Source organism: Pipra filicauda, unplaced genomic scaffold, assembly GCF_003945595.2.
Source record: "Pipra filicauda isolate LSUMZ 115617 unplaced genomic scaffold, ASM394559v2 scaffold137_size4652046_pilon, whole genome shotgun sequence".
NCBI lineage: Eukaryota > Metazoa > Chordata > Aves > Passeriformes > Pipridae > Pipra > Pipra filicauda.
Genome location: NW_024103851.1, coordinates 2,786,147 through 2,806,617, shown reverse-complemented (window position 1 = coordinate 2,806,617; position 20,471 = coordinate 2,786,147). Strand labels below are relative to the sequence as shown.

Sequence of the window (20,471 nt, the reverse complement as noted above, 5' to 3'; positions counted from 1 at the left end):
GAATATTGGGGCTGTAAACTACTGTCATCCTTTGGTCCACTTTAACCTTGCTGAGAGACTTGTTAGGGCTCAAAGGGTCACTGGCATGAAATAGCATACAGCCTCAGAGCCAGCGTGTGAGCAGTTGGTGAGATATGCTGCAGAAAGCAATCCTCTCAGAAGTTGCTATGTATAAAGAAAATGTCTGCTGCTTAGATGTAGTTCAGCCATCAACCCAGAAACCACAACCCAAAGCACAAGCATGTGCTATTGTGTTAAAGTATCTGAAAATCTAAGACTTTATTTAAATGAAGTTGCAAAGAGTGAAGGAAGATTAGAATCTCTAATCAAGCTTTTCTTCTGCTGTCAAAGGGTAACTGAAGTTTATTAGGCAGAGCTGTTAAAACCATTAAAAAGCTGAATCTAATAAAATTTCGGAAGAAAAAGAGATTGAACTCTGCCAGAGATACTGATTTGTTGCCTCAGTCCTTGATTTTGTTTTAATTGGAAGTGTTAGCTCTTAACATTCTGATTCTAGAGTCTGGTTATGCTGAAATAGCATTCTACACTCATAGGGTCGTCTGGGGAATATGAAATAGCTTCATGCCAACATGGAGACATACACTGGGTATGAACTGTCATTGGATGTCCTCTTGTCATAAGCCTGTTGATAGTTGCCTTCTAGAGGACTTTACTGATGATACTAAGCAGCAGGTTTCTTTCCAGTAATGTAGTTTGTCTGCCAGGGTTTGTTATCTAGAATCTGCTGAAAGAATTTGTAACTTTTTCAATGGGAAAAAACAGTTGTTTACTCACTTCCTTGCTACCTTTTTTAAGGGTTTCTAGGACAGGACTTTTTGGAATGAAAAACTTCTGTCTCCTGTGAATAAATGAGGTAATCAATAAACACTGCTGCAAGATGAAGCAAAAGGTGCTTTCTGTGGACAGAGGGCAATTACTATATGCCCACAAAAGGCAAATTCTCCACTTAATTGAGGAATGGCATTGAGGAGGTGGTGTATTACAAGGCTAGAATGCCGCTGACCGTGGCACATGGGGAAGCCTCTGTGTGTGTGTGGTCACAGTCCTTCAGGGATGTGAGCTGGCTGCAGAGAGCCCAACAGGAGCTAGGCTGCTGCTGGAGAAGCTGCCTGCTGTTTGGAGGCACCTGATAAAAAAATACTACGGTGCCAGCACAGAGGCTTAACAAGCTAACAGGATAAGTGGAATATGTTGCATTCAAGAGCTGGATAATTCTATTAACAGAGTGGGGGTTGCAGCTGAAGCACTGCCACTAATTAGGGGTAGATTTTCAAAGTGGTGCCTGGGATTATAGCCATAATTCTGTCAGAGGCAGGCATGGAGCTCAGATCTGCATTTGCTCCTTTCAGAATTCGCCCCTTACATCCCAAAGCCCTTTCTTCACTGAAGAAGTCAAGTAACGGAGTGAAAGGAAGCACTCAGTCTGTGTTTGCTTAGTCAATTTTTTTTTTTACAAAACTATTTCTTTTTAAATTCAGCACTTGGGATGAAATGGGAATACTCACCCATTTGCAGATCTACTGAGGAATTCCCTCTCTAAAGAAGATGGTAGAATATGAAGTGTGAACTCGTGATAATGTCTGATACTCTCTTCCTGTAATAAGAAACTTCACTGCTGAGCTGTGGAAAGTGTAAGCCTTTTTCCACATGTTTTAGAGAGTTGTCCAAATGTTAAGCATTCAGAGAATCAAGAGGGCAACAGCAAAAGCCAATAGAAATAGGTTAGGGGAGAATAATTTTTTGACTAATTGTTCTGGACTCCTGTGCCACGTACGCACAGGTCTGTTAAAACAGTAGCTCCAAGCTGGTTTAAACTAACATCAGCAAAGCTGTGCAGAGTGGAAGCTGGTACTCTGCCCCTGCATTATTGTGCTGGGCAGTTTTGGACCCATCTTACATGTCAGATGAATTAGGGGATAAAAGCAGATGGAAGGACATAGGAGACAGGGCATCAGCTTCTTCTTTTGCTGCTGACCATTGAATTCAGGCTATTAAACTTATTTATTTTGCATTAAATCTGCTGGCAAGTTTGGTGGCCTTGAAAAGCAGAAAACAGAGAACTGGAGCTTGAAGCACACATAGTGCAGGCAGTGATGGACAGCCTTTTCCCCCAGCACTGCAACACCCCATCTTTAGCTCTGACACATCTAGCAACACGTTTTCTGATTGCTGATGCACAATTTGGGGCTGAGCTGAGGCTATTTTTCACTTGTTATTTGAATTAAGCACAGGTTGCAGCATTCCCATTTTGCAGTGCTCTAATCTACCGCTTTTCATCCTCAGAGCCGGTGTGTACAAACAGAAAATATTTTGCTGCTTTACGTTTGTGGTTCCTAGTTTTCTTTCATTGTAGACTTCCATCTTCAATACAGATATGGATAGTACTGCTGGGAAGTGTGAGCCCTTCTGAATACTTTGTTTTTAGATCTGCTTCTTTAAAGAAAAACTCTTGTGAATAGATAGTGTTGTCCAGGCTAGAGCTTTGTCAGTTTACAGTACCTGATTATTTAATCTGCAATAGATATTACTGGATTGCAATCTGTGCTCTCAGTGGAAAATATTCTAGGTTTTAATTAGCACCTTGTAAAATCAAAACGTGATTGGATTGAGCATTAGGTCATGTCCATGATGTTCACCAGGTAAGTCAACAAAAGCAAACAGGTAGTGCAGCACTGGTTTTTGTGTCACTGCAATTTCCTGTTTAAATGTAAGAAATACTGGCTCATGGGAGATAACTGATATAAATTATGGTCATTAAATATTGCCATTCTTTTGCAGCAGAAGCTACTGATACAGAAGTACTTTGGCCGTCAGGGAAAGGGAGGGTTACTTACTCTAGATGTTTCTTTTGCTTATGGGAAAATTTGGTTAGCTTTGTTGAATCTCTTTGTGTGGGCACAGGGGACAAAAATGTCCTTCTGGAGAGGAAAAAGAGTTACAGAACACTTAAAACTAAGACATAACAGTGTTTTCCTGTGCTGTGTGTGGGAAAAGGAGTAAGTGCTTGTATTTGCCAGCTATGCATGTCCAGCTGTGGTAGATGTATGCAATAAAATCATATTTATCCTGTTTCGTATCAGCAGGACATTAAAAATATTGAAGTTGGGTTGCACAGTAGACAAATATGCTAAAGAGAACTCAGTGCTGCAAAGCATGTTTTGCCAGCATGCTACACTATTACTGCTCACTGTGGTGTCCAAAAGCAGATCTTCTAGTGCAGCACCAGGTAAACACAATTTCTTCCAGACCTGATTCACACTATACCTGTATTTGCCTCACCTAACCTAGAGCAACAGGGAGGCTGAATAGGGGCATCCTAAGTGTGCCCTGTAAGCCACTTTATTTTCATGACCAAGAGAGTCATCTTTGTTACTCTTCCATATATTTAGGTAGACTAGTGAAGAGAAAGGTATTTTAGGAGATACTTTTAATTAGTTGTGAGAGTCTCTGTTTCTGGGCCTCTGCTCAGAGGCCTCACAAATTTTTAGTGATGCGCTTGGAATTTTGTCACAGCAAGAGCTGATGGATTATAATGCTCTGGGATTTCTCAAGATTTTTTAAATTCTTTTTCCATAACACATACCATGGCTAAAGAGGAAGCGAGTCTCGAGGGCTCCGTTTGCTAATGTGAAGTCTGCCTCCTTTCTCATTCAGGGTCACGTAACTTCCTTCTAGCATTTGCAGGAACTACTCACAAGGAAAAGTGATACTAGGGCAATACTATTATTTTTAGCTTTCACTCATCTCCTTCTATCTTCTTTCTTCTCTGTGCTGTAAAAATGAAAAACACTACCAAACCTGGACCTTTTCCTGAGCTTAGCAAGTCCCAGGAGGCTTGGATCTGGCCTCAGATACCTTCCCATGTTTCACAGATAGCCATCACAGGCCGTGGCAGTCATCTTTTGCAATTCTTCAGAGGCTAGGAAACTTTGTAGCAGAAAAGATGATGATTTTACAGTATATGTTTATTGCAGGATATTTTGAAGAAGTACTGATAGCCCTCTAACTGTCTGAATATATACGCTCCCATCAGTGGCAATGATGCTGGCTCCAGTTATATTCAAGGAAAGCAAAAGGAGGTTTGAATCCAGTTCAGGAAGCCTTTGGTTTTCTGAGAGAGATTCAGCTAGGCTTGAAGTTGCAGCTCATGTCCCATCCCTTCATGTCTAGATATAAAAGAGCATGTAATAAAATCATATTCATTCTGTTTTGTATCAGCAGGACTTGTAAAATAATTAGTCTGGGCTGCACAACTAAAAATATTAAACTAATTCAGACTGAGCTCTCACTTCAAGGGCATAAAAGAGCAGAAAAGTTATTGAGGGAAAATCACATTTGTTCCTTTTCATGTGAAGGACTTCAAGTCCATAGAATGTCAAGTGGCAAGATGAATATTGTCCTTCTGTCAACTAACTATATTTTAAGTGGCGGTTGAGAAAATAGAGGGATTTTTACCTCCTGATGACTAAATTCAAGGTTTACTTATACTGACAAAACTCCCAGTGTAATTATATTGTAGCCACTAAAATCAGTCTGGATTTCTTTCATGATAAATGCCAAGCAGGAACAGTATGACCTGTGCATGTTCCCATCTCAGGCCTCAAGATACTATGAAACTCAGTTGGTGTTGTGGCTGGTGAGCATTGGTGACTACTCACCCTCTTTTGCCCTGCCCTGCATCAGGTGCAGCCTTGTCCTCGCTACTGGGGACAATCTGGTATTGCATTAGAAAACAGTGAATCTGAACTGCAGCAATTAGGTCGTTTTATTTTCAGAAAAGCAGATTTAATGTTGGGAGATTTTTCTCCCTTCCTCCACTGCTGTTCCTTCTGACTTCTTGAAATGCCAATAATTAAAGTATAATCAGTTTCACGGCCTTCCTATTATCCCTTCCCTGAGTACATCCGTGTTTAATTCCTCCATTCTTCGAGAGAGGATGTCTACCTGCTCTTGAGCGTTCTCTGGCATTTTCCCTGCCGTGCCTGAGGACCTGTATTGTGGGTGAGAAGTTGCAGTGCGTGTGAGAGAAGAGTGGCAGACCAGTGCCTTCAGACTGCTGGAGGGTGAGGAACACAGATTGTCATGGTAGAGCTACACACGAGGCATTTGGCTCAACTGTTTTTAATGGTGCACCCCAGGTCTCAACCCAAAGATAAGTGTGTCTCTCCTTCAGCCTTTCTGCCATGCTTTCTCTCTCTCATCTGCTGGACAGGAAGAAAAGTGGAAAAGCTTCAAAAAAGTGTGGGTGTTTCCTATTGCTAAGGTTAAGTGCTAGACATTATCAAAACGACTGGCTTTTGGATGTAGTGTTGCATCTCAGACAACTACACTGGGGTCAGCTACTGAGTATATAACTAATTTATGCAGCAGGGCTGGCTTTTTGTCCCCGTGATTGCACAGTGAGCACTTGACAGGATGCTGTGGGGTACAGCTGTTTCACAGAAGGGATGGATCATCCAGAAGCAAATAAATTTATGTTGGTTTTCTTTTCTTATGAGACTGGATGTCTTATTACTTCCCTTGTATAATGCCAAGCTTCACCAGTGCAGGTTTGACCATGCTAGGGATGCTTTGCCCATATCAGAATTCGCAACAATATTATGACTGCCTTGATATAATCTCACTAATGCAGGTATGGCCCCCAAAGGGTCATTTAATAGCAACATATTTTTAAGTTTTGAACAGACTAGTGTTTGCAGGACCCCATCAGATCCACCCCAATTTGTTTGAAGTGTAGACTGCTAAACTATTCATACTGCCATGATGTATGACATACATGGCAGATCTAAAAAGAAACCCAGAGTAATACTGAAGAACTGAAAAAAAAGCACATGTTTTGCAAATGTGCACATGTCTAGGTTGGTTGGCCCAGTTACTGTCCTGGACAGAATCATGGAAGGACCATAATAGTAAGCATTAAAAGAGAGTGTTTAATAAATGTCAGCTAGTGACATAGTATAAAAAATACACAGTGATAAGGAAATGTCTGTTTCTTGGTGGGATCACAATTTTGACTGCTAAAGGTTACCGAGTTCTTGTCATAAATTCTAGCAATCACATTCTGATTTAAATGTGTCTCTATCCAGAAATCAGTAGTGGCTTCAATAAGTATATTGAAACCTACTTAGCTGAGAAGACAGAAAGAACAATTGCAACTAATTAGCTGTGGTCCAATAGGGGTGTTCATACTGGAATTTAGTCATAGTCTCACTCTACTCAGTACCTGTTATCTCATTTAGATAGTCTGGAAGAAACAAAATGATTATGACAAAAAGTCAAGTCCAACAGAGCCCATTATTTTATAATGATGTCTAAATTCAACCTGTATGTTTTTGATCTAGGCCTCATTTGTGTCTTAACCTGACAGTTGTGTTGTTTAATCCCTGCTAGCTGGGCTGTAGCACCCCCTTGCATTGCACTCTCTGGAGGCAGAGACCAGCTTGCTTTCTAAGTTAAGCTTGACTACACAATATTTAATATACTGAGCAATGAGTCACAGCTGAGTGGGACTTCAGTTACTGTTTCCTGGCAGAAATTGGAACTTCACTGCATAAATGCTGTTTTTCTTTTTTGGCTGACAGCTGAATGGCAAGAGTGGCGAGGAGCTGCTGCTTCCTGGGGGCAGAGCAGCATTTGGTTTGACTCCAGAGTCAATGGGAGGCAGTACTAGTAGCACCACCTCCCTGCTGGACTTGGAGCCTGACACCCGATGGCATCTCCTCTGCCCTGTTCAGGGGCTCAGCAGTGAAAACTGCTGATGGTGTGTTTCTGCTGATGCCCCAGACACTGGCTCAAAGGCATTCTTGCTTCCCAGTTCTGATCACAGCCAGAAGGCAGTTTGGGTCCTAATTTGCACAACAGCAGCTCACCAGTAAACTTGCTGAACCAAAGACTGACATTAAAACCTAAACTGTGGAGTACAAATGGTCATCTATGGATTTTTAATTTCTTTTCTTTTGCCAGATCACCCTCAATGCTCATTGTTATCATAATTCACAGCTGGTTGTTGTGCAGGGTATTAGTAATCTCTCAGAAGTCTTTCTCACATGTATGCAATTAGCTTTCTGGAACAAGATTTTCTACACAAGTAATAGGATGTTATAAAGATGGAAGTTGTTTTAAGAGATGATAGCTACATCCCCATCCTTATGTCCTGATTAATAAGTAGTTCCTTTTTGGGTGATGAACTGGTATGTTCAAATTACAGTAGTATTTTTTCATCATAAACATAAACATTGTTTTGATCCCTGGTCCTTAATTGATTCTTAGTTGTAAAACTAAAATTCTGCAAAAAGACAGTAGGCAATTTCTATGTTCAAGAGTTGTTGGAGACTACTCTTTCTCACCATTATTTGTCTTCCAGCAGATTTTTAAAAGCATCACCAATGAAGACTCAATCCAGGGACAAGGAAATCGGAGACTGATAAGTTTTTCATTGTCAGGTAAGTCACTGCTGATGAGAAAGTTTTAAGCCCAAAGAGTTGGGGACTGGAGTTTCTATAACCTTTCATGTGCATGTTTCTAAAACCTTTCATGTGTGGTAGTTTTATATATGTATATATTTATGTATGGGTTTTTGCCTGTTGCTCTAGAAGTGATGCTGAGGCAGAGAATTAATATCTGTGATTACTGCCACACTCTCTTCCTTCAATGAGAGTTATGTGCTGAAGTGTCTTGTTCAAGTAGAGTTTTGGGGCCAGATTAGGTTTTCTGTTCACAGTTAAATATGTAGGTCAGGGAAAGCAAGATCAAAGGCATGTGCTTAACTTAGAGAGCACAATATGATTTGTGGTAGTATTTTGTTTCTTGGAGAGCACGTTCCACAGTCATGGTCTGGACCTGAGGCAGATCTATGTGCACAAGCTTGTCTGTGTTGCTCAACAGTGACTCTCTGACTTCTTGCGCCAGAACACTTCTCGCACTCCTCTGCACTTCTTGAAGAATGCTCAGCCTCATTACTTGGCATGTCTCTGCAGGTTTTAAAGGCTTAATATGGTTCCATGAAACAGCTATGAACCATTTGATCTGGCTTTGGTAAAAACAGTCTGCAAATCACATCTGTAGACGAAAATCAGTTTGTCAAAAGAGAGTAGTTGTGAGCAAGGTTCTCATTTTGGAGTTTTATGCTTGCTACTTGGTTTCTGTATTTTTTTAGCTCCTGGAAGACAAAGATGCTTACCTTGACTTGAAAGTTCTTTGAGGAAGTAGTACAGAGTAAAAAGAGTTACCCTAGATCAAAAGTTTGACAGGCATAGGCCTTTCTGTATAAAGTCCTACACTTAGACAAGTATCTCATTATATGATTAGTTTTGGCCATATGATTTGTTTCAAGCTTCCCTCTACTAAGCACACAAGTCAGTGCTCTCCCAAATTAGATATCCAGTGTGGTTCTTGAGAGGCTGTATATGATACATGGCAAGTTAGACTGGTATTAGGTGGGGCTGTTTCAACACATCACTTATTTTTGTGAGTTGGACACTGGGCATCCACCCAGCAGTTGATAAAACCATGGGCTTAGCTCAAGAGAAATAAAGAAGTAGAGTTGATATTTTTTAATGTTCTTTAATAATCTTATGCAGAAAATGTGGCCCAGAACTAGTTACAGTTTTTCATTCTCTCAGATTCTTTGGCCTAGTAGACCAAGAGGTGTCAAGACTAGTAATTTGTGAGACTGATAAATAATGTGGTCTCAGTTGGCCCCTTTATAAACTAGAGTATCTAATTTACAGCTTGATTCAAAGTATATGAAGACCATACCTTGTAATATATTTGGGATATCTTATTCTCATGGTTTACAAGCAATTAATCTACATTTGTATCACATCCGTATTAACAGCATCCTCACAGCCAGGTATTTGAAAGGCTTTGATAAAGTAACTGGACAATTATTTTATCAAAAATCTGTGGTATCAAAATAGTTCTATTTCAATCTTTCTGAAATTAACAGATTAACATGTCGCAAGGATTTGTTACCTTCTCACTTAGTCAATACCACAACAACAAAATGTTGTCTCTCTCAAAGCAAAATTGTTGCTATTCCTGTATCTAATATATCTAATAGAATACAAATCAATCCAGACCTTCCAGAGGCATCAGCAGGAACTAGGATTCCTTTCTGTTTGCACTACTATCTCAGCAATAATTTCTCTATTGTCACGAGTCCTTTTGGCTTACATAGACTTTTCCTTTTCAATATCTATATTTTGGTATATTGTCATCTTCAGTATCATTACTTAAAAGTTATGTTTCCAAATTATGGTTGATTTAGTGGCAATTAGAAAGAAAAAAGTGTCAAACCATTAGAGTGACTGGGAACCATTGCATTAAGCACTGCACCAGCACAGAGCTGCCATGCCCTAAGCAGTCTGTCATCTAAAGAATGCAAGAAGAGCTATGTCTTCTACCATATCACTTTTTAAAGAAAAAATTATTAGAATGGGAGAGAAAAATGTCGAAGTAGGCCAAATTCCATGAAATGCTGAACAACATCAGTGCATTTCAGCTGACTCGTATTGCTTGCTGTACTGCTGAGGCTCCAGTCAGACCCTATGTGGAAATGAACTGTGCAGAAACAGGTTATTTTCTATAAACCTGGTGACAAACTGCTTTCTTCTTTCTGAAAGTGCTTCTTTATAGAGTATTTGGTTGGACAAAATCCAACTGGTTTCATGGGAGATTTTGCTTGAGAAAAGATTTCTGGATTGAATAAAAATGTCAAACAATGAAACAGGTGTAAAACAATCCTTTAAGGCACAAGAAGATGGCTGGCTTCTTGAGAATGGAAATAGCAGAGAGTTCACATTATGTCACTAGGAGGGATTTTTCCTTCATGTTTTCTGCGTTGGAGACTGGAAGTTTGTCCTATGAAGGGTTGGTTCAGATCAATATGTTCACTAGCAAGACTGATCTCAAAGAAGGTAGTTTCCTGTAATTAAGCCTCTTAATAGTTTTTATGATGACAGTATTATTATAGCTTTCATTATTTAAAATACCAAGAGAAATATTTTAAGCCTAATTTAACTAGATTGAAAAAAGTCTTTAAGGAAAGCTATGCAGTCCATTTTGCATTTATTTTCTGAAATGCCTTTTCTGCTGTTACCAGTGAATATCACACTTCTGATAAGGTGCCTGAAAGTGTCAGAGCTCTCTTGCATGAAGTATGGAAAGAAGATATGTGCTAAGCTTCCTGAGATGTACCAGCTACTTCACTGAAGGTTCATGGTTCAGCAGTATAACAAATTTGCTGAAAGCCCTTAAAAGCAGTCTTGTTGGCTGGTATATTTAGAAAGTGTATTATGAGGTTTGCATGATATGCCTCCTAGCCCTATGTTGCATGAAATAAGTTTTTCAGGCTTTAATATTTCACATATCTCATGTGTTTGCACACTTTATTTAAGTGTGCACACATTTATTATGTGTTCTTGTAGAACAAATGACCAGAAGATTTGAATATTCTACAAACATTCAGGCATTTATCCTCTTCACACCACTCTGAGAATGTTGTTAGTTATTTTTGTGTGTCTTTCAGACCAGGTATTCGGGTAGTATCAGTTGTCAGTTTAAAGAAGTCAGAGTATAAATCAGAACTGAAAATAGTATAAGGTCCACTAAGGGTCATTATGACTGTAGTTGTTACCATGAAATGCTTGTTCAGAATGCAGATATATAATACACTTTATCTTCCAACAATTTTTTGAAATCCTAGTAACTGATTTTATAACAGGAGTTCTAGCCACTAAATTTTGTTTAGTATTGTTATAAATCTACTGCCTCTTCTGCCCTCCTCAACTCAAGCCAACTTGCTCAGATGTATTCTTTATAAACCCGAGGTACTAATTCCTTGACTTTTTCTTACCTGTTGGATCTTGTGTGAAGGTGAGGTGACTTTCTACCACTTCCAGTACATCTGTGCCTGCAAAGTAGTGCCATGCTCCAGACTAAGTTTGAAAGGCCTCAAAAGGCTTTGAATTCAACTACTTTATTATCCTATTTAACGTAGGCCACCTTGCTCCATGGTGTGGAGCTTTGTGTGAGTTTGGCTCAGATATATCTTACAGATAGTAGTCTGGATCTGAGGATACCAGGAGATGGTATTTTGTTCAAGTGGTTAACCGCTTGCAGTGATAAAAACTCCCACTTGCTGTGATAAGCTGTTCACTTTAGCTGTTCAGACTTTTTCTGTTTTCCTTCTTGATGAAGACAATTTAAAAGGTAGCCTGTCTTTCAGCCATTTTTGAATAATTAATTTCTCTACTCCTTTTCATTTATTAATAGACCTATTTTCTTCCTAATACCTCTGCTGCCCTTTCCTTGCCCAAATGACAGTCCTTCCATTTTTGTTTGTAACAGCTAGAAGAAAATATTTTCTCCTTTTTTCCACTGTCTTTAATGTTTTGCCTTGGTGGCCCTGTGGCAGAAATGTTTTGGTTTATCTGATCCACTTAGTCGTCTTTTTTTAAATCTCAGATCATTAAACACCTCCTTGTGCAACTACACCTGCCTTTTTTTTTCTTACATCCTGTTTTAAAAGGAAAGTGAAATCTGTCTATAGAGCTGTAGATTTCTGAGAGCAGGAAGAAGCACTTTAATTATCTGATTTAACTTCTTGCATATCACCAGTTGCACAATCTCATTCAGTAGCTGATCAAGTCAGTCATCTATTGTAGTGTATGTAGTATATTTCTCAATTCCTCTGCATTAGTTTGCAGTGTTGGATTTTAAGACTTCCTATCATTGCACATTACTGTTTGTTTTCTAAAATTCCTTAATATTTGCTTCTTGAAATCTGATACCAGATGCAATACTTCTGTGAATCCATGCTCCCTTTTCTTATGATAAATTTTAATATCATATACTGCTACATGAATCAAATTGGCATTTCAATAAATGCAATATTGATGTGTTCTTACAACTGAAAGGTTGTTACACTGATAGTAGCTAAAATAGTTTCTCTTGCTTTAAAAGCACATGGCTGAGAGGCAGTATCTATGTGCCTCCTGTTGAATCTTGAGCAAAGTAGAGTTTTGCTGTTCCTTCTTTTGAAGCCACGACTTCTTGGGTAGCCACGATGTCTTGGGTAGCTCAGGCCACTAGATGAACTGCTACCCTCTAATACAGAGTCCAAGCTCTGCAAAAGAAACACTCTACAAAAGAAACACTGACATATCAGCAGCCTGGCACTTACCTTCCCTCACTGGTAGTCAATCCAGATACCAGTCCTGTTCAAGTTCATTTTTTCAGTGTCAGAACCCAAGCTGACAGCTCTTTGGGAATTTACAAAGGAAATCTGAAGGGAAATGTTGGAGCTGTCTACCTACCTCCTAATTAGCAACTCTCTTGTGGTGATAGATTATGAAGATGGTTTACTCTGCTTTGATACGTGAACTATCAAGATCTCAGTAAGATGACAATATTTTTTGCTTTCTGCCATTAATGAGCAGATCATAGAGAGAATAAATTCCATTTTGGTGTTCATCAAGCTAGATCATAATCTAAATTGAATGTGGTCATTCCAGTGACACTTGGTTCTTTCCAGTGTCCTGTTAACTCCATTAGTGCTGTTTTTAGATATGTTCTGGGCAAGTTTGGCCTAACTGAAGATGTCTTCATTTGCTCAAGGGGTCGGGTGACTCATGAGGAAGACATTTTATTTCCTGGTCCTGAGATTATGAGGCTAGTATGCTAAATAAGAAAAATGTGAATTTGGTGAGTTGACCATAGAATCTGTAGGGCATAATAACCTCTACCACAAGTATAGATAGCTGCAAGACATCAGTTGTCGTCAGTTGGATGGTGCTTGGAATCACAAAGGACATTCAGGACTTGGCATTTGTTGGAAGGAATTTGCCAACTGTTTTAGAATATCAATATCAGTTTCTCAAAACTAATAGCTTTACTACTTACTAGTCTTTGATCCTTTTGCTGGTTTGTAGACTCTGGCTTTTTTACTTCAATGAAGTAAAATATGCACCATCAAGAGACTAGAGGGACTTGGTCTTCTTGAGACACACTTCTAAATTGCACAGAGTAGCCTCATGTATTATTTCCAGGAAAGTTCTTCCACAGCTATTGGCAAAGTCTTCTCATCCCTTGGGGAGAACAGCTTCCAGCTTCCTTAACTTACTTCTGACATATTGATGACCAGACTAAATGTAATCAATTTAGCAAACAGACTGCTCCAGGGTCTGGTTCTCTCTCTGATTCTCCATCCTTCTCTGTTATGCCCCTATGTGGAGTTTGGGTCCGGATAAGTACCTTGCTATGTCTGCAGGTATGTATATATATATAATTGTTACAGTAGTTTTACTGATCATTACTGTCAGGGAATCTCTGTGCTGAGCATGACAAAATGTGACTCACAAGCCTAAATCATACTTTCTCCCTGACCTTTTGAAAGCTTAATCACTTGTGTTGAGGCAAAAGCAAACATGGTAAAACACAGATGTGCTCTAGCTGTATTTGTTGGAATTGACATCCCCATCTGGTTCCAGTAAATACATACTAGTTTCCAGTTTGCCACAAAAATAGACTGTCCATCACTATCCATCACAGTTTGTGATGCTGCAGGGCAAATAGATTTGCCAAATGATCCTTTACAAGGCAGACAGGAAAGTCTGTGGCCCTCCTTAGGAACAGAGAGTACATGCATGCAAGTGACCTAGCATAAAGCTTCCTTAGGTCTCATCCAGACACCTGAACATCAGCATATATGGAAGGAAAGCTCTGAAGTTGGAAAAAATTTATAATTCACTTGGAGAAAGCTGCAGGCAGCAGTTAGTATAAACCACTTTTCTATAATGAAGTGAACCTAGCTGTACTGGGTGCACGTACTTGCAATTACTGCCAGTCTGTAGCACTGAAAGAGTCTGTGATTGTTCTGTCTCTACCTGGATTCCTTCCTTCTGTCATCTTTCATGAGAGATGGCCTGACATTATTACATTGTTAGATGTATATAACCTCTTTCACACTTAAGTGTGATTTATGACTAAACAGGAAACTGACTTATGGTATATTGTTAACTTTTTTTTTTAAGCGACTGGATGAAAATACCCCTTTGCAACAAATAGATGAGTTATCTTGGTAACATTTCCTCATATGCCTCCAAGAAATACACTGTAGAACTGAAGTGTACAGCAGGGCATGTCTGTGGAATTCATTGGTTTCACCAAAGAATTAAATTCAGTTAGCCTCAGACCACCACTCAAATATTTAGTATCTTTAGAACCTTTTTTCTGAACATGATAAAGAGAAATATTTGCATTTGGGAAAGCAGAATAGCTGGGATTCTTCTGTTGGTATGTTACGCAGCAGTGGTAAGAGAGTATCTGAGCCTTTGGTTATGAGTTCCAGCAGATAGTTACAGCACCTAAAGATAGGTTTTGCTTCAAATTAAATGGAATTTTGGTTAACTGCAGATATCCACGTAACTTTATTCAGAGCTGTTGCATTTTTGATGCTCCATTTTTCATAGTGATGAGAATTTGTGGTGAGATATAAGTGGGATATTTGTCCTTGAGAAAGCTATTTCTGCTACCCTATGCATATTTTGGACATTAAAAATTGAAGTTTCTAACTGACTTTTTAACAAATTTTGTTCTGTTATGCAATTTAAGCAAGGAAATGACACAAATAAAATTGTCTGCTCTGTGCTTAGCTAAATTATATTTTCTTCCTCATCCAAATACAAAAATGAGACTAGGAGTACCTTCATTTTCATGACTGTGCTTAATTACCGTAACTGGAAAGAGGATGGTAGGTCATAATAATATGTATTTTCTTTATGATACATAATATATAAAAATACATAATTGAGTGCTAGGTATTTTCTATCTATCAATAGACCATTTCTTTACTCAGTGGTATGGTCTCCATTTGAAGGAAAGAAAATCAGAAACATATGCAGCAATAAATATTTCAGTTTCAGAATCTTTTGAGGAAGCATCAGAGAGAAAGAAAATAAGATCCCAGAGGTCTTTCTCTCCTCTCATATGTTAGCAGCCTGGTGCTAATACACTGCTAGGCCTTGTCATTCATAGTGCTTTTGCAATCTTGGTTTCTATTTCTTGAATGCATTTCTAACAGTACAAACTTCCAAAGCCAAAGAGTTTGCCATATAGGATTTCAACCAGGCTGTTAGATGAGGTACATGCTGGTTACACAGAGATTGTTCACCCAGGAAAAAAAAAAAAAAAAAAAAAAAAAAAAAAAAAAAATTGATGTTTATCAGTTTGAAGCAGATAATTTTCTTTGTGTGATAGCATTGCTGGGACCATGGCAGCACATACTGTCAACAAAGTACTTTCAAATAAGCTCTTAGTAGTGATATCCTTTATTTTTTTTTTGTTAACTGTTAGAGAATGCCTCAAGAATGAGATTCTTAAAATACAATCTGTTGCAGGGCCATCTGTCCAACAGCTTTTGAATATCTGCAACATGAATTGTGTGCTGGAATAGATGATTAAACCCAATGGAAAGAAAAGCAGTTTTTTTGAACTTGCACATTTTATTGTGTTGGCTATTACCATATGTTAAGGAAGCAAAATACAACTGGATGAAACATATCCCTGTGTTTGATGTAGCCATTTTCTGGAAAAAATACTGATGGTGTGCAATGTGTATGATTTTCAGATTCATCCAAAATATCTGCCTGGAGGGTTTTACATGTTCTCCCACAACCTGCCAGAATAATTGGATTTTTAATCAGAAGAGAATTAAAAGACTGTGAAAATTAATGTTTTCAAAATCTGCCTGAAAGAAAGAATATGTGTTTAAATTGAATGTTTAGGTATGCATCTAAGTAGTTTTGGAAACTATCTTGTGTAATGCTTTTTTATCTCTTCAATACAGCAAGAGAAAGTAGGCAGAATGCAGTACAGTGCTTATAGCCCTATGTGAAATAAAGCTTTAAAAAGAAGCGGTGGAAAATAAATTAGTTACTGAATTCACTAATAGGAATAAGTGCTCATATACTCCGAAGAAAGCTTAAAAACGCATCTAGAAAAAGAGAAGGCCGGAGGGTTTAGTTTGTGTCTGTTGAGCCAAAATTAATGATATACCAGCAGATTGGTTTGCATTTCATTGGCTTCACAGGGACAAACTATAATGGGCTTTGTGTCTTCCTTCAGAATATTATGAGTAAATTTTCAAATAAGTGCCTGGAGACTTTTTGTCTACGTGACACATATTATGCTCCCTGGGAGTTCTGCAGCTCTGAAGCACTGCTTAAAATTTGGTCATTAGAGACAAGAGCCTTTCTAAGTTACTACAGGTCAAGTTTAACCCATGCAGGGAAGAAAATGCTTTAAAGTGGAAAGAATGTAAATTGACTTTTCATGTAGAAAAAAGTGGTGTAAAAACTAAGATTTGTACATGGGTAAAATTGATACCTAGGAGAAGTGACATACATTGGGTACCAAATGCCATGACTGTGGTTAAATGACTGGATCTCTTTTTCAGAGTACTCCTTCCACTAGAGTCAGGCTGAGCAAGTGCTTGGCTTATTAGAAAAATTAACAGATCACTTAAAGTTGCATAAATATTGAACCTGAAGCCAAATCAATCTGCACAATTAGGTTGCAAATTTGCAGTTTCATTATATAATAATTTGTAAATCCTAAACCACAATATCATTATGATTTGGTGTTACATTGCCTCACAATAAACACAGTGAGTTTTTTTCACATTCATGCCATATTATTTGGGTTCCTTACTGGGTCCCCAAAGGGACACCTGGAATGTGAAAAATAATCAGGTTACTTACCTTCTTTCAGATTTCCAGGCCTTTGGTCTGAAGAAAGGAATGTTCTTTAATCCAGATCCTTATCTGAAGATTTCCATCCAGCCTGGAAAACATAGCATCTTCCCAGCACTTCCTCATCATGGACAGGAGAAAAGATCTAAGATCATGTGTAATACCGTCAACCCGATCTGGCAAGGAGAGGTAAGCAGTTTGAGCATTGAGCTGAGACTTTTCTTAAAACATGGGCATTGCTCTAGCACTATCCCTCTTTTTTTTCTTCTTCTTTTTTTTTAGTTCCTTTCTTGGTTAAATAGTTGTTGACCTAACTGTGCTTGATGTATTTCATAACTTCTTGTCTTGGTACAAAAGGCTTAATTAGCTACAAAGATGAATGATACATTAAAAACCCATTTCAGTATGGGTTGTACTTCATGGATGTAATTTATGAAGTTGTTAATTATTGAAGGCAGACATGAAACAGAATTGAAAAATAAACTTGCATAGTGTGAAAGGCTGCTGAGTTCTCGTAGTGTTCGTGCACAGAGAGGAGACATTATATAAAGCAGAACAAGTGTAGCATGCAAATAAAGAGAAGCTGTGTGATTGAAAAGCATCAGTGGCAATATAAATTAGAGGCAACTTTGGCACATTTGCCCATCACCTTGAAGAAAGTCTCTAGTCTACTTCTTGTTGTTGGAAGGACTTGTAGGTAATAATGAGATCTGAGAGTTCAATTGCTGCCTGCTGTTTTTAAATTACATGCGAAATGGCGACAGGCAGCAAAGAATAAGGAATCCCTTTGGAATTAAAGGAGCCTGACATAACGGGTGTGATATTCCGGCATGCTCTGTCAGACCAATATCTCCACTGCAGGAAAGAGTAAAAGTAAATAAATAGACTACATAGATTTATTCAAATTAAAATGCAAATTGGAAAGTAGTTCAGGGATAGTTAGGTCAAACTGTATGGACTTGGAACTGTGAGTGTGGGAAAAAGGCAGCAGAAATGTTACTGAATGCTCCTACCTAGATACACATCAGGTTATGCTACAGGTGGGGAGGTTATATGACAGGGGGGACAACTTTGAAACTAGTAAGAGAAAAATGCCTTCTAACGTGACTTAATTGAAGACACTGTCGTGAGGCGTCCGCCAAGCCATAACTTCTCTGTTGAGCCAAGCATCAGGTGTATCTGGTTGAGAGGTCCCAGGTCAAGCTGAGGAGCTGGAACTGACATGGAGGATCAGGCAGTTGGCAGAGATCTTTCAGTGAGGTGCATAAGACACAGACCTATAGGCGGACAGGTATGAAGGGGAAACTTGCTATGTGAGTGTGTGTCATGCTCAGTATATAAGAACATGACCCTGATAAAATGCCACTGGTGTCTTCTCCTCAAGCCATGCCAAATGGCTGAGTTTGTGGGCTGTCATTTCTTTTCCAAGTGGAATTTGGCAGCGAGAAAAGGAGAAACAATGAAATGGCCTAATTATGGTCATCAGAAAGCAAAAGAGCACAGCTGGCTTCCAGCTTTACTGTTCAGCTCCCTGGTTCTCTTGATCACATGCAAGCACACTGCCTCTCCCTTTCTGCTGTTAGCCTGTTAGTGGCAAAGCAGTGTAAAAGAGCCAAGCCATCATTCAGCATGTTCTTCCTGCTGCCTTCTCTTCAGCTGATATTGAGATGTTCAATTGTGTGCATTTGTGTTGCAGTCTGTGCACATCAGCCCATCTGAACTCTTTGTTATTGAAAACCCACGCTGGTTTCCACTGCACAGAAGACTATAGTCTTGATTTTCTGCAACTTTGTCCCTTCATGGGACAAGGGGATAAGGAAGACTGAAAACTGTTGCTGAAACGTGGTGGCAGCCATTCTTCTGTCCACCCTTTTTACTGATAGATGTGAATATATGAAGCAAAAAAATATTGAGGACTCATAGCCATTTCATTAAAAGTATCAGTCACTAGTTGTTTTCACAAAAACATATTTTAGGCAATATATTATTTCAGAAGGGTCATTCTTTCCTTAGGTACTCTCACTCTGTGTGAATAGAAGGCAATGGGGTTTTTTGGTTGTTTTTTTCTGTTGAATGACCTGTCTGATTCATTTTGGATGCTGAACTTGAAAAAATCTGGAATAGGGAAATAAAATTATGGAAATAGCTGCAGAATAGGATCTTTATATATGTTCTTGATTACCCTTGAGCAAATTCAGAAGTGAAATAGTAAACTCAGTTTTGTAGGGATTCAGGACCAAAAGTCCTACAGACTAAAAGATGACTAATTTACTTATATTAATTAATTCTGGTATTCCTCCTCATATACTTCCCAGGTTGTTCTATTTGCATAGTAACCACCTGCATTATAGGAACACTCTGGGAGCACCATTATACCTCAGGCAAATTTTCATCTGTCTCATGTAATATTGATGATCATTTCACAGGCAGTTCAAATGTTGTTCAGCACAAGTTATCCTGACTTAAAGCTGTTCTTCCATTGCTCTGATTTGCAGTACTTTGTGCAAGAGGACAGAAGGAAATGGAAATTTCTTATTAGATGAGGAGTAGCTTGTGACAATTTGACATTTGCAGGAGGGCTCTCTGTAGAGGTGAAAGAGCCCTCACGCTGAGAATTGTTCACTGAGACAGGTTAAAGCCCAGATGGTATCTTCTGATGATAGAGAGGCATCATTTTGTGATGTTTCTATATGTTTTCACATGCTCTTCAGAAACATCTCTACTGTTAAATAAGTGAGTGCCTGGAAGCCAGATGCCACTGGACAGCTTGACTTTAAACCCCTAGATTAAGCAGACATTGTGCTGACAGTCCAGACTGTTGCAAGAGCATAGAGGGTGAGTTGTCCTATCATGCTGATTGGAAGTAAAATGCAAAGAAAATCTCAGAAGGAAGTCCCACTTCCCAAATATTCTGCACAGCTAGTAGAGTTGAGAAGGGTGAATGTTGATCATAGCTCTTCTAATACTGATATTAGAAAAATAAGGACACTATTCCCATACTGTTTCACACTGAGACAATGTATCTGTTATCACATTGTTCAGAAAAGGCCCTTTAAGAAGATTTAATTTGTCAGAAAGCAGTAAAGTGATAGACAGTTCAGACAAGCAATACAGATCATTTTGGATCATAAGAAACAAAACAAAGTGGTTTCAAAAGTAGTTCACATACCTCCAGCTGGATAGGAAATTCTCCCTATGGTTTTTAAGATAAAGTACTTCAGGCTTCTGTAACTTTCCCTTAGACATATTTAGGTATTTCTTTCTTAGCAATGGCAACTTGAGCAGACTATTTCCCCAGTTTTCGTTTCATATATTGGTAAGTGGACAGAGAGCCTCAAGGACTGGCCAGTGAGCTGACTAAAAATTGGCCAATGCAACCATTCAGCATATATAAAGTAGTAGGAAGTGCTAAGTGATGCACTGAATTTCAACTCCATTAATCTAGCTCTGGAAGAGTGGATTGCCTTGAAGTGGGAGCCCAGTACCAGGTTAAAAACAATCTGAACTCCCTGCAGCTTCACTCTGTTTCTTTGCCTCAGCCTTTACAAACACTGTTATATTATAGCTGAGACAAAATAGTGTTTGAGTTGGCTGCCTTATCACTCTGAAGATAGCCACGTTTCATTGGTGAATGCATTGATGCATATGAGCAGAAGTGTTCGGTAGTCTTTTGCAAGAGCATTTAGCAAATAGTAGGTA

At 38.8% G+C, this 20,471-nt stretch overlaps 1 protein-coding gene across 5 annotated transcripts in view; it reads left to right on the top strand.

The window, feature by feature from the left end:
• Window positions 1-20,471, top strand: part of HECW1 (HECT, C2 and WW domain containing E3 ubiquitin protein ligase 1) — a 259,900-nt gene that overhangs the window by 150,550 nt on the left and 88,879 nt on the right. For 3 of the 5 annotated variants that reach the window (XM_039378405.1, XM_039378402.1, XM_039378404.1), the window contains 2 exons: window positions 7,385-7,463; window positions 16,792-16,961. In XM_039378405.1, the coding sequence (XP_039234339.1) occupies window positions 7,385-7,463; window positions 16,792-16,961 (249 nt within the window). The remainder of the gene's footprint in view (window positions 1-7,384; window positions 7,464-16,791; window positions 16,962-20,471) is intronic. The other 2 variants (XM_039378406.1, XM_039378403.1) reach the window with 1 other exon arrangement.